Here is a 15623-nt window from a genome sequence, read left to right as displayed (position 1 = left end):
AAATAGATGCAGCAGATCTAGGTTGGGGGGTTATCCTTCACAGTACTAACATCCAGCACAAGGTGCAAGGGGAATGGTCCATTCCAGAAAGAAAGAACCACATCAGTCTAAAAGAATTAAGGGCCCTTTACTTGACAATATAAGCCTTTCAAGAGATCCTTCTGCCTGGCACATTGTAGGTCGTCACAGACAACATGACAGTCCTGTGGTACATAAACAGGGAAGAACAAAATTTCACCCTCTTTGCAGTCTGGCAGTTATCTGGTCCCTGGCAACAACACTGCAGATTCATTTGCAGGCAGTTTACATCCCATCAGAAGACAACGTGATGGCAGACTCCCTCAGCAGGGCCTTAAACACCCTTCCATGAATGGATGCTTCACAGGGAGGTGTTTCTGGATCTTGTTCATGGGTGGGGTATTCCTCAGGCAGATCTGCTTGCCTCCTCTTAGAACAGATTGATGCCCCGCTTTTGCACAAGGTTTCCCCATCCACAAGCCGGGAGGGTGGACTCCTTCTCCTTCTCATGAGAGGGAATGTTCCTTTATGCCTTCCCCCCATTTCCTTTGATTTCATCTAGCCCAGGGCCATCACCACAGGTTCCCTCACCACTTCGACCTACTCTCACAAGACAAGGGGTCCCTTATTCATCCCCACCTTCTCAATCTCAGTCTGTGGGGATGAGAGAGTTTTGATCCCCTTTAGGCACCTATATTCAGAGGATGTACTCAGTGTTCTGCCGGAGGCCAGAAAACCAAGTACTAGGAAAAACTGTTTATTCAAATGGAAAAGATTCTCCAGTTGGTGCTGTAAGAGTAAACAGGACCCATCTCAAACTTCTGTTCCAATTGTCCTTTCCTACCTGTGTGAATTGCTGCATTCAGGGTTGACTTATTCTTCAGTGAAAGTGCATCTCTCTTCCATTTCTGCTTGCCTTCTCTTGAGTCCACCTCTGGCTTCGAGGCTAGATGTCAAGCTATTTTTGAAAGGGGTCCTTCATATTAGGCCTCCTCGTAAGCCCATTTCCCCCACCTAGGGACCTTGACTTTGTGCTGGAAAAACTTACACTAGCTCCCTTTTGAGCCAACCCATTCTTCCTCTCAAGTTTTGTACCTGGAAAACAGTCTTGTTAGTGGCTCTCACTTCTGTCAGGAGGGTATCTGAGATCCAAGCCCTTATGGTTTCACTCTCTCCACCTTGTCTTCCATAAGGATAGGGTTTCTGTAAGGACCAACCCTTCCTTCATGCCAAAAGTAGTTAATGAGATATCCCTAAACCAGACCATTAACCTGCCTCAACTCTACCATCCGCCACAGAACTCATCAGAAAGGACTTTGCACTCCTTGGATGTTCATTGGCAACTGAGGTTCTAGTTAGATAATACCAAAGACCAAATCCTTCAAGACTGTCTGATTAACTTTTTGTCTCTCTTCATCCTAGGGCACTAGGCAAGGCCGTTTCAAAACAGACAATTGTCCCTTGGATTTCTAAGGTTATTGCCTTTTGCTCTTCCTTTCATGGAGAACAGTTGAATTCATCTGTCAAAGCCCATTCCACCAGAGCCGTTTCCTCTTCAGCAGCCTTTTTCAAAGGCAGTGATTACTCTTCTCTTCTGGAGGCAGCAGCTTGGTCCTCGGTACATACCTTCACCAAGCATTACAAATTGAACACCATCTTCAGTGCTAGAGCAGGGTTTGCTAGGTCTATTCTGCAAGGTCTCATAGACACCCCCCCACCTGCCACCCACATTACTACATAGAGAGCTTTGGTACTGTCCTTAAGGTGAAGAATACTGCAACATGAGAATAGAGGGACATAGAATAGTTGTGTAAGAACTTACCATAACCATAGATGTCCTTGTCTTCCATGTTGCAGTATTCAGTCCCACCCACCTACCCCTCTTCTCTTTGACCGTATTATAATCTGGGTCCTTCCTCTGACTACTGACCTTGTGTTTGGGAGGGGTTTCATAATAGCTTAGTACTCCTATTCCTGGGGGCTCTCCTTATGCAGCAGCCAGTTCTGAACTGGGTATGTGCCAACGTCACAGATATACCCAGCTTCAGTTTATGGCTCTTGCGTCCAATGTCGCACGTACCCCTGCTTTCAAGACTTTGGTACACTGGACGGATGTCCGGTGCTGCAGGCAGCAACCCCCCAAGGTTCAGAATACTGCAACATGGAAGAAAAGGACATCTGTGGTTATGGTAAGTTCTTGCATGACTATTTATAGTAGCTGGAAGGAGAAAGTATTGTAACGGCAGTTAATAGAGTGAGAATGGATAAATCTGTATTTGCAGATGCTTGGGTGAAAGTATAATTTGTTTTATTAGGCAAGAAATAAAGTACAAGGAATAGGTGGAATGTAGGAGATATGATTTGAAAGCGGAAGTGATGTAAATGAGGTGAAATGAAAGGCAGGAAGTAGGGCTTAACATGATTTGGATAGTGGATAATGTAAGAGGAAGAGAGAGTGCTCAGGATGTGATGTTGCAGATTGTTCATAGGCTGTGACGGTGTTCTACAAATATAATGATTGAGGTGGGTGGGATGGGAAAGGATAGAGGAGAGAACTGGCCCAAGTGTTGTGGGCCCAAACCCTGCTCCACGAGTGTAATCTTAGCCAAAACGTAGCTGTAAAAATGAAGATTAGTGTTCCTGAGGAAACTAAACCGATAAAATAAGGATTGGCAAGTTATTGGCAGGTATAGAGAGCATGATAAAGTATTTATTGGTAACTTTTGCAAAATGTAGCTAGGATGAACACAGTAACAGCTCTCTGAAAGGGAATAGGAGTATGGGATGTCTAATGGGCATGTGAGGATGTTTGAAAAAGTGCATTCTGTAAACCAAGCTTTGCCAAGGTAGCCTACCTGTTATGCTTGTGTCATAGTTTAGCCTAAGTTTCACCAAGTTTGTATATTTAATTGAGATGAGCTTCTTGTACTCCTTGGCTCATTCTCAGTAGTGTAGCAGGAGCCTTCCGTGGTCTGCAGTATGCTTAGCTGTAGTAATAAAGGGGAGAGCAGACCATCGTCTTAGTTTAAGGGAACCTAGAGGCAGTGTTGTCTTAAGAATTTCCCTACCCAGTGCAATAATCTACGGTTGTCTTAACTGATTCCTAACATCAAGGTGCTCTCTTTGCTGTAAGCAGTATCATATACTACAGCACAACTCAGTGGTGTGTTCACAGACCACTTCTGAGAATGATGATGCACTTCACTTAACATAGTGCTGTAGCTCTTCCTGCTATGTAGTAAATGACCGACTGCCAAGCTCAAGGTAGGGATTGTTTAATCTCTCTCAAAAATTAAGTAAAGGAAACGAGGAGGGATTGTTTAATCTCTCTCAAAAATTAAGTAAAGGAAACGAGGAGTTGGGTATCTAGTAACAAAGACATTTAACACCAGGATAATAAATTCAGCTATACCTTTGTCACTATATCTTTAAAAAGACAAAGAGAACTAAAACAAAAAGGCATTAGGACAAAAATGCTAGGTATTGAATCACTGCAATTAGGGAATTTGTGGTGGGGGTCTGAATTAAGATGGCTAAAACAACCGGGTTTAAGGACAAAAAGGAGCGCTATCAAATCCCTGTAAGTAGGGTCACAGCAGAAATAAGGAAGGCAGCTGCACTTACATTGTTCATGAGTGATAGTGTAGGCAATCCACTATGCACATCCAATAAAAAACGCACTAAACAGAGGCATTTCAGTAGTACTGTCCTGCATGTACAGAAATCAAATCTTGGATAAGAAAAAAAAATCCTAACCCATTGCAGACAGATACTAAACTTCCATTAAAATGGGAACTGGGGAGGATCACAGAAAGTGAGAGGGAGTTGAGATAGCACAGCTCTCATATGCCACCTTACAGAACTTGTGGAAGATGGCCTTGGAGGTTCCTTATTGGGGTAAAGGTTACACTGCAGAGAATGAGCTCCTTGTGGAAGACTAAAGATAAGTGATGGCAGCAATCTGTACTTCAAGGAGACCTACCACTGGGCAGTCCTGGACATTTCCCATATTTCTTTTTTTACTCTGGATATAAAGCATGCAAAAGTAGACGTACACAACTTTATTGGTTAGGTGGTGCAGAAGATGCAACATTCAGACAAAATATATTAACTCATTGTTGTACAGCAGAATAATCTGCAGGCAGCATGGTTGAAATGAGCACATCCTTTAAATATCAAGCTTATTGTTGGACCAGTCACTTAACTTCCATAACCAGTGAAAACATCAGGAAAAGGATCAGTTTTTGTGGTCCTGGAAAATATCTCCCTTTCTCTCAAGACCAACTAGAGCTGTAATAGGTAAAAGAATCCTCCTATCTCAACTCAAATACAGGCTCTCCATCATAGCCACAGCCTTTGTAACCAAAAAAAAAAACCTCTATGATCCTTCCTTCCTTCCTTTTTGCTGCCAAACTCCATAATAAAATCCACCTCCACAATGTCTCCCTCCATAACCCTTCAAACCAAACTGCATTGTACTGACAAACTCCTCCATTCTTTCACCTGGCCTCTGGCAGTCCCTCCCCCATCATCTAAATGAAATCTCTTCTTTCTCCACTTCAGAATACAACTCAAAATATATCACCACCAAAAATATGACTACAGCTGTTTCACTGAACACATCACGTGATTTCCGTCCCTTACCTACAACACTACTACTTTTACCCTCTGTTTTCACTTGCTGCGTATCTCACATATATTCTGTCAAAGTTAATCCACGTCTTTTACTTATCTTAATAATCCATGTACTGTGATTACTCTGTGCTTATAAATTGGTTCTGTTTTTTATTGTGAATGTCTTCACCTAGATTGTGTCTGTTGTGAGGAATACTAGTAGTGTCAAGTTATATAGGGATTTTCCAAGCAAAAGGCAGGAAATTCTACCTTGTCAATGTGACCGTGCTAGAGAAACATTAGTACTTGATATGCTATGACTACAGCAATATTTTTGAGGGGGTAGTAGATCTGATAGTAGTCAAATCTCATTACTAAATTTTTTGAAATCTCCATAAATGTTATTGGTTACTGTGTCTTAAAATGCACTTTTACCTCGCAAGATTCGTGTATTGTAGGGCTCTCTAAAAAAAGTTCAGGTCCACAAAGAAAAAGGTGAAGAAATTTTGTTTAAGAGAAATCTAACAAGCTGAGTGAAATTTGCAGCTGTGTACAGGAGCCAAACTATTTTAATTAAAAAGTAAATAAAACTAATATTGCAACCTAGAAATGTTGCAGCTTGTAAAATGTGAAATGTACTGGATTTGCATTTGCATTCAATGAAAATGCAGTAAAAGTGTTGAGTGAAACTGACTTCTCAAGTGTACTCACATTTGCAGTGTGTGAAGTTTAATGTCACTTAATGCACTCTCTTCACCTGCAATAATATTTTCTTATTTGGACCCCCCCCCATGTTATAACTGTTGAGTCAGGAACCCTTGCCTTAAAATTGCATTGTACTCTTTTTTTAATTTAGTCAGAGAATGCAGCTGTTAATCAGCTGTCTTGCTTTTGGAGTGCACACAAGGGAACTGGATTCCTGAAACAGTGCTTGAAGTAGAATCTCTTTTCATCTTAAACTATCCTGGCATTGCTTGAACTTCTAAGTCAGAGTAATTTAGAAGTCACTCTACCTGCTGGTATTGATAGATGCAGATACGCTGTTAGAATTATTATTTCTGCCATTTCTATGTTTAAACCTGTTTGTTTTGTATTTCTTAATACAACTGTAAAGCTGTTTCCTACCTTGACACAAAACTAAGTGTACAATTTTTATTTTTCAGCTTTAAATCCCTGTGGCTGGTAGTTTATGACTTTAAGGGTGTGATATTGAACTGGTGTAATCTCAGCTGTAGGCTTACTCCTTTGGAAGAGTTATTGCTTGTGCTATTGCTACACTATAAAATAGTTAATGGCTGGCTTATTTTAGGGGTAAAAAGTAATTTGAGTTCTAGACATTTCAGAAGACTGGTTGTTAAACGAGGCTGTCTGCATGTTTTGTGAGTATATGAAAGACATACTTCATGCCACAATATCATTTGTAAGTGCTGCATGTTTAAAGCTTGCTTTCACTTTCAGTGAAACTAAAATTAATTTCCTTAATTATTGTACAATATAACAAGAGAAATAGTGTGAATATCAAATTCTGTGGTAAGACTCTTAAAACGAATAGCTGTTTACACTCGATTAATGAAGCACCTTAGAGACATTAAGAACAGTACTGATAGATCCCAGCTAGTACTAAACTCTAGGCTTACTACAACTGAACTCTTGCCAGAATATTACAGTATAAGATGGTGTCTCTTCCGGGGAATTATGTTGAAGCTTTCATTAACAAATCTGCTAAAGTTCAGGAGGTGAGAGGTTTTGAATATATCCCTTATTTCTTTGAAAACTTTAATTCGGATGGTAGTAGAGCTTCATAGCCTAGCACCAACCTATAAAAACCTATCAGCCCTAGGGCCTATACAAGCATAGCCATAACAATTCCCTGGCTGTTTCTTCCCACAGTATTTACTTCCCTGGACCCCTTCAGTGCTATATTCAAATTATCAAACAACCTTTAAATTGAATTTCATATATATCATAAAAATAGTGTTGCAGACAGGAGCCGTTATACTTTTATGTAACTAGCATTTGATTGTGATGACAGGAAAAGCTACCAGATTTATGATTGAGGGGGCTATGTCATTAAAGGCATATTAGAATGAGGAAGTGAACTGCCACTTGCTGTGAAAAAGATTGTGCACATTTTTATGTGGTGTCTGTATGTGCATTTTGAAAAACAATTTTGCCACTCGCATCGGCATCAACTCTTTTTTTCCCCAAATATAATTTTTATGGTATTGTGTTGTACTACTGCTTGGATTATTTGTCATTGCTTACAAAACATTGTGTTTTGTAGTACCATTACTTTCAGGAAAGGAAATACCAGCTTAAGTATTCTTTAGTTTGCCACTGGTTTACAATGTTTGCTTTTTACATTTTAGAGGGATTTGCTCCTTCTGAGAGAGGTAGAGATCCGAATATATATATATATATATATATATATATATATATATATATATATATATATATATATATATATATATATATATATATTTTTTTTTTTTTTTTTTTTAGAAATTAAAGTATGTCATTGTCAACTGTTGCTGGATTCTTATACCCCACCCCAAAAAATCTTGAGTATGTGTTTGATACCACTATTAAGAAAGCGAGAGAGATTGATCTTTAGGGCAGTAATAGCCAGTTATGATGCCATTCTGCTGAATGTAGAAAAAAGCTACCTATTTTATATGCTATTTGATATGAAGGAGGACTATTGAGTATATAACATTACTTTTGTTTGTTTTTCTTTTTGTTTTTTTGTTTTTTAATAAGGGTTTTAAGTATTCTATTTTTTTTTTGCTATGGTACACAGTTATTGAGCTCATTTGTTTAATTTGGTTTAAAACTGATTAAAATAGATTTCTTGATTTATTTATTTCATTTTAGAAGGCAAACTGTATAACAAGAGTGAACTAACTAGTTTGGCTTCTTTTTTTTTTTCTTTTAAAAAGATTCAGAAGTAGTACTGTATCCTCCTTCCGGTCTGAGTCGTAGTAATAGTGTGATTTGTATTTGACATCTGCTGAGTTGGTAGATACCATCCAGGCCCCCCCTGTGAATACTGCCATCAGTGAGGTCACTAACGCTGGGTCAGAAATATCATTAGAGAAGACTTGGACTCCAGCCAGTGTTGGTTGTTCCTGCTCTTGGAAAGGACAGACAGCCAAAGTCTTGGTCATCTGGGTGAAGTAGCAGTGAAGGGTGCAGGTTTGAACCCTGCTGATTTTTCTGGCCTGAATAGTGGTCATAATTTTTATGGTGCCATTTATGTGCCTTAACATATTGATTTTTCTGTGGACTGTGAGGGTCAGTGGCTTCATGCTAAGATAATTTATCATCTGCCTGAGTATGTGCTGTATTCATCCAAAATCTAGAGGTACCTACAGTTTAAGCTACAGATTTTGAACTTCGTTTTGCATGACATTTGAGTTCAGAGCATTAGGCTAGCTGGGATAAATTTGTATTTTTTTTGTTCTTCTGAATATTCAGCCATTAACTACATGGCTTATTAAGGGATCGAGAACATGTGTGCTCTTAGTCATTATGGTAGAGCTTCATACTGTATTATTCTCACTCTGAGATTGCCATATCTTGGAGAAAGTGCCATTAGTAATAAAAATCCTGACTGTGGCCCTGGTGATCTAAACTGTTAGTGGCTCAGATGCATGCTTGAGCTGTCAGTGGGGAGGAAAGATGCAGCATCACAGGCTCGTCTAACTTTACTGTGAGGGTGGTTTTGGGGGCCCATGTTCTGGATACACAGTCCCTGTGACAGAATCCGTAGTTGACTCTGGAAACCACAAGAAATTGCTGGCTGCTGTGGGAGGCAGAGCAGTCATAAAGATTATGTAATTTGAGGCAATGAGTGACACACACTTGTTGATACCCATTATATAGTGAACCCTGGAGTGTGTTACTGGCCATGCAATCATGGGGTTTAGGGTCTAGTATACAAACACCTGCAGTGACTGCCTAAATGATGACTATTCTCAGTCAGTTTCAGGTCCAGCAGTGGTGGAAGTAAATGGCTTAGAGTGGGTTTGATGGTCAGCAGAGAGTTGGGGGGGGGGGGTTCCTGTCTCTCTCAGATGTCATAGTTGTGTATTACACCTTAAATACGTATTGATCATTCAGAGATCTCTGTAGCATATAGTGAGCAACTGCACTAAATAGCAGCCACACTTGATAAAACAAAAGTAAGCATTCAGGTATTAAGCAAATGCAGGTAACCTGAGAAGAAAGCAGCATTGACAGCAGTAGTCATTGTCACAGCTAAACTGTGACATTTAATAAATACTTTGTTTAATGAGCCAGAAGTTTTGTGGAACACTGTAAATACTTATCCTTAGTTCAGGGGTCAACCACCTTTACTTCAGTGGGGCCACCTGTATCTAAAAGTAGACTCCGAAAAAGGGCAAAAAAGCATAATGAATCCTCCATGTAAAAAGGAAAAGTAGGGCAATTATTGAAACAAAAAAAATGGTTTTAGATTGAGGTCTCAAGGATGGATGGCTGAAGCCTTCATAACCCAGCCTGAGGACCTACCCAAGTGTCCCCTGCAGCCAGCGGAGTTTGGTTTGATTCCCCCTGGCCCGTATGTATGTGTGTGTGTTTTATTTATTTATTTATTTTTTTACTACAAATGCTGTCCCAGCTCCAATCATTTGGCCCAAGGAGGATTGTAATACTGATGGGGTAACAGGAAAGGTTCTTTTGGCAACTAGAAAAAATGTATCAGAATCACAGGCCCTTGAGTGTAGATTTCTCTTAAGAAAAAAAACTGTACTACAACCAAATGCTGGTTCCCAGATATCTGCACTAGGCATGTTTAGATAATTAATCACATGATGTCCCAGTTAACATCCAGTTAATTGACATTAAAGTGTCTAATCCTGGGCAGTTTCACACTCAACAACAGTGGAACTACCAGGGTTGAACAAATCATTTAAATCTGTTTTTGCAGCAATAGCAAGCTCCTTGTACCCACATCCCCATTTTGATATATACCTACTCCAAGGTCACACAGATTCTGAGAAGAGAGGAGCTTTGTCCAAACCAAATGCTATGCACGTGGGGGATGCACGGCCAGATAATACCATGAAGAAACAAAATTGGCCAGCAAAATTTAGCAGTCGAACATGCAACCCGAAAACAAGATAGTGAATAACCAGACTTTTATTGTAAAAATAAAAAACAGACCGGTTTCGGCAATATAATGCCACCTTCAGTGTTGAACAGACAATCATAGAAATCACAATAAAATATACAAATTTATACATAGTGCTATCCAATAAACACGTGAATGTGCTGTTATAATACTCATGAATAATACATTATCTATTGTAAGCTAGCTAACACTATACCAAAGACCATGGCTACTATTTGTCTAACAACCCAAACAAATAATTCCAAAACTTACACAAAGACAGTATATAAAAATAAAAACATAATAAGCTGTAGAACCATAAAAGCAATAGTCATACATAATTGAAAGTGTATATACATCCATTGTCATAATTTATCTCCTTTATATATATATATATATATATATATATATATATATATATATATATATAAAAAAAACTTTAAAGGGCCCATTTTTTAAAACAGGCATAGTGAATGACCCAAGCGACAAACATATATCATAACCCAGGAAAAATATATAATATATTGTTATATATACAAAAGGTGATGTATATGTATAAAATCTGCAATAAATGATTAAGAAAATATTATACCTGACGTAGATGATAAATGGAGTGGAAGTTAAAACCATATGCAACATTCTCCATGGACTGAGTGTTAAAGATGATCATTGAGTCCAGGTGGAAAAAGTGCGCCCAAAGTGATTATCCAGTACTTTTCCTTGTGATTTAAGATACCATGCCACCCTTGTGGGTTGCTGCGATCACCCACTATTCGGTCTATGATCATAAACATAAACTGTGCTTGTTGATGTTTTGAGACATGTCGGTATAAGGCATTAGTCTCCCTTTTGTTTTTAATATCACTTCGATGTTCATTTATTCGTGACCTGAGTGGCCTAGAAGTCTGACCAACATAGAATGCCCCACAATGGCATGAAGCCAGATAAACAACCCAATCACTGCTACAGTTCCCGAAAATTTTACAGTCAAAGACCTTACTAGTGTTTCGACTCAAAGTGCTGGGACTTGGTAATCTGTTTACAAGAGCCACAGTGGCCACATGGATGCGTGCCCAATAGTTCATGTCCCATTATTGTAAGCTGTTTATGAATTGCACCACCACTACCAATGTGTTTGTAATGAGATAGATGGGACCCCAATGTTTTGCCTTTCCTATATGAGAATTGACATTCCTCCCCCAGAAAAGATCTGAGTTGTTCATTGGCTAGTAGGATATTCCAATGTCTGTTTATAATATCCCTAATCACATAATAGTTCCTACCATATGTTGTGATTAATCTGATTGTAGATGATCGGGAATCTCCAGAAGGAGTCTTATAATCTAGCAAATCTGTTCCTATTCATTTTAGAGGATCGAGTCCATGCTGTATTGATATCTTCACCCTCTACTAGCAAATCTGCGACATAAGTCAAGACTAGCAATGTCATAATCTGATTTGGTAGAACTGAGGCGTTTCATGCGCATAAATTGTGAGACCGAGATATTTCTGATGGTAAGACGTGGGTGCATGCTCGATGCATGTAATAGAGTATTATATTGGGGGTATTTGCGAAACACTCTGGTAGCCACGGTATGATCATGATTTCTTGAAATAGTTACATCCAGAGAATTAATAGTCTGCATATCAAAGGTAATAGAAAATTCAATGCCCCAGATGTTGCCATTAAGATATTCTACAAATTCATGCAAATATCCCACATCCGCCATACCATCCAACAGTCATCCAGGTACCTACGCTAGATGTCCATTTCTACCAAATATATATTGTGAGATGCATCGTAGATCATGCACTCTTCAAAGAATGCCATAAACAGGTCGGCATAAATGGGAGCAAAAGATGCTCCCATAGCTGTACCCTGTAATTGCCAATTTTGTTTCTTCAAGAGAGGAGCTTTCCCATGAACCCTAAATTTCAGACAGTGTGCATCACACCAAGTTCCAATGAAGTGAAACATTGACTGAAGGAAACAATAGTTCCTCCTGTCTTAATTCCAGAATTTAGATGATTGAGGATTAGCAGCAGCAGTAATCCTGAATTGGGTAGTTTGAGAACCAAAAAAAAACACACATGTTCTGTGATAGAGGGAACCCAGCTTCTCACAATGGATTGAGATTTGTGGTTATGATGATTGCATATCACAGATTAATTAAAAAAAAGTTATCTGATAGTTACAGAATAAGTACTGTTATGTGTATTTTACATTCTTCTTATGTTACAACTGCTAAAAGATTTGAGAATTCAAGGTTTTAATTCATTGGTGTTGCTTTGTTTTTTAAAGTTAGAATTATCATGCTGTTTATCTACATAAAACTAATCCGAGATCGTAATATCATCTGTCACTTTCATTTTAGTGATTCTTTTACACCTTGTCAGTCGTTTTCATTTTCTTTTCAGCAAGAGAGAGAACTATAAGCTGAAAGAGGCCAATGCTAAACACCTGACTATTGAGTTCTGTAATTATCCTGCAAGTATGTCCAGCTTCATTGACTATCGATACTGCTCTTTGCCTGATGTAGATGGACAGGTAGCAAAGTCAGAAGATGTACCAATCTGTGAAAGGTTTTCGGTAAGGGAAAGTTGTTAACCTGAACAGAAGCTTATTTATTTATTACATGTACTGTTTTTATACCTTTCGTTCCTGTGTTGTCTTCATTCTGGTAAGACTAGTTTGAACTAGGTAGCTGGGATGTCCAAAGACTGTTGCTAACAAAAGTTCAGTTCAGTTGTATGGAATTAAAAGAACTTTGAAACATCAGCACCAACACCCACACAGTGCCAGTCATCAGTTTCAAACAGCATGCAGCATGGGTGGCAGAGTGTCAAAGCAGTTAGGGTTTCTGCCTTCCAGCACCTGTAGGTACCACCTGTGCAAATTCTGTGTGTCAACACTGGGTTTTGCTTGGTGTTGTAGTTTTCTCCCATAATCCAGAAATGTCTGTGAATTTTGTGTTCCTTCAAACTTCTGGTATGTAAGCCTTTCTGTGAATGTGTGTGTGGCGTTTAATAGACTGATGCCTTGCCCCATTGCTTGTTACTCTGCCTTATTCCCACTGAGTGCTTTGATAGGTTCCATCTTACTCGGCGGTACTGAATTGGATGAAGTGGTTATCAGAGAATGAGTAAAAATATAGCATGCTGTAAGTCACAGTCAGCAGACGTTTGTATCGATAGTATGTAGTCATAAAATCCTACGAGAACAAAATTAGCTGATGTGCAAGCTCAGGCACATTGCATAGTTCCTTAACCTCATTAATATAGGGCTGGCTTATTTGGAAGGAGTCCCTCTGTTACCTCAGCTGTAATGTAAGTGGTTTTAATTAGCAAAATTTCCTCCCAAACGCCTTATCAAAATTAGACTTCACAAATATATTTGATAGGTACATACATACATTGTCTATTTTAATCCAAATAGAAGAGCATTAGCATTCAACCTTCCAGTACTTGGAGATCACCTATAGCACAATTACAGTGGTTAACAGCACAGAGTCCCTTCATTTCTGTGGATGAACTTTGTTTCCCACAGTAAATTCAGCCACAGAAGAATAATGAGCCCCATATCTAATGGAATACTTTTTCTCTGGACCCTTGCCAAAGCCACCCCAACTTATTCCTCCAAGTTGTAACCTCACTACAGCTCCATACAATCTGATAGATGCTTCTTGCAAACTTGAGCACCACAGTTATGAATAGGCTAGATTTAGACTGATTTTTCAAGGAGTCCTGCCACTTACTGCTTTCCTTTTGAACAAAGTAAATGTCTTAGATAAAGGACCTGACTGAGCTTAAATTGCACTCTTCCCTTGCTGTATTTATTGTACAGCCCCAGCACTTTACAGAGACAAATGAAAAGGATGGGATGCTAAAACACCATAGTGCATTGTACTTCTGAGAGAGAATTTCCCCATTTAGCTGAGACCACTTGACTTCCCCAACTTGTCGCCCACCATCTCCTTATCTATCCTGAAGGCTGCTTTTAAAGAATTCCACACCTGTATCTATTGCTGTGTGGCACAGAAGGGTAGAGCCCTTACTGTTGCCCAGGAGACCAGCTTTTGATTAGTGCACCTGGCAGTGGATGAGCCAGGAGTGGAGTGAATAGGACATGGCTTGCTTACCCATCCTGGGGTGGAGGGGTTGGTGGGGGTAGTTCGTGTTTGGGAATTTTTTCTCTGCTTGAGGAAGAGTGGGGCTACTTGTTGACAGCATCCCTTGTCGCATTTATGGACAGCCAGTGCAAGCAGCCCATTGCATGTCCCCTTGCAATTTTGGAAGTCAGGCACCCATAGAAGATTTAGGGCTTAAGCTGGAAATATCCTCTGACTATCCATCATGGTTATTTGAATGGCAGAACCAGTCTCTTGACCCATGCTCCAGTGATGGAGAAGAAATAGGCTGTTAGCTCAGGGGAGGGCTGATGATTCACAAGCACTGGGGACCAAGTGCCAAAAAAATGTATTGCTACGTATACATGTATGCATATGTGTAAATAAAGTTCCCACTTCATCTGGGGGTACTCTAAAGTCATGACCTGCTGTATGGTGCTTCTCCATAGCTTTTAATACCGGAAATTCCTAAACCTCTGTGACTAGCAGATTTGTCCATCATTCTTCGGTTCATTTGAGGTCTCTCATTCCTCCAATAAAGCTTTCTTGAAATATGCAGAGAGGAGGAATGGTATATCAGATGCAGTATTTTCAATAGTGGCATCACTCGTGTGGTTCTGCATTACACTGATGGAAACAGGAAGTCCTATTCATTACATTTTTTTTTATCTGCCTCCCTCGCAAGCAGGTCCATATTCAGGCTTAAATACCTTGGTGGGATTTGAAGTTGATTGTATTCCCAAGTACTTCACTTTTACTGCTCAGCAGGTAGAAGGTAATTTTCCCTTCCACATTTTGCCAGCAGGTTTATTTAATTGAGAACTGACTTGTTCCTAGTAAAATCTGCAGTAATCCTGCAACTGACTCCACCATCCAAAGGAAGCATGCATTCATAAAATGTTAACTTTATTTTACACTCCATTTTATTCAGTTTCACCACTTGAATACCCGAATGCGGATATATTGCCATGGGTAGTTATCAGTTCTTTAGTCAGTTGGGTGACAAAGTACACCCTTGTTTTGTACCCCTTTAGATTAAAGGGAATAGCCATTTACTTCCACTAATGTCACTAGGTGTAAGTAAAGCGGTTGTGTCCACTAGACAGCTACTTCAGGAAGTGTGGATTGGTTCACAATAAGCCATAAATATTGTCATTTCACTGTATCAAAGACCATTTCTTATGTCCAGAAATGGTGCAGCAACCAGGAGTCTCTTTTTAATAAAGTCTGCCAGGTTAGACTAGATCATCTTATAGATAGATTAACCTGTCTAACTTAGCTGCCCAAACACATGTATAAATCTGCAAACAATTAGGCTCACTCCAAACAGAGCAAATCAAAAACACCATTATAAATCAACTAAACTCTCAAATGAATGAACAAACAATGGATAGTAAATATAGTTAACCATTTTCATTCTTTTATTTTCAGAACCATGTAACTTGTAAACAGTAAACCTATTTAGTCAGAACCAGAATCAGTAGTCTGTCTAATTTAGCTGCCCAAACCCGTGTATAAATCTTTAGTTAGAGAAATGTGCTTGTAGCTTCTGGAAGATCTGATTATTGTAGTTTGGGAAGTACTTTAGTCATAGACTATTTAAAGAAGCCAGCATATCTGTACATCAGAGCTAGTAACTGACTAATAAGATTCCAGTTTATTCCTACTGATCTTGTAGAAATCTGTACTAATCCTGTAATGCCCAGTTATAGTGCTACATGGGAAATTGC

At 39.2% G+C, this 15623-nt stretch overlaps 1 protein-coding gene across 5 annotated transcripts in view; it reads left to right on the top strand.

Moving 5' to 3' along the window:
- The window catches only part of TOE1 (target of EGR1, exonuclease), a 416060-nt gene that overhangs the window by 250170 nt on the left and 150267 nt on the right, over window positions 1-15623 (top strand). For all 5 annotated transcript variants that reach the window (XM_044085892.1, XM_044085889.1, XM_044085890.1 and 2 more), the window contains exon 7: window positions 12185-12356. In XM_044085892.1, the coding sequence (XP_043941827.1) occupies window positions 12185-12356 (172 nt within the window). The remainder of the gene's footprint in view (window positions 1-12184; window positions 12357-15623) is intronic.

The sequence above is a fragment of the Protopterus annectens genome, chromosome 10.part0, assembly GCF_019279795.1.
Source record: "Protopterus annectens isolate FY-2018-M chromosome 10.part0, PAN1.0, whole genome shotgun sequence".
NCBI classification, from domain to species: Eukaryota; Metazoa; Chordata; order Ceratodontiformes; family Protopteridae; genus Protopterus; species Protopterus annectens.
The sequence above is the reverse complement of the archived record's forward strand: the minus strand, read 5'-3'. Positions and strand labels throughout refer to the sequence as shown.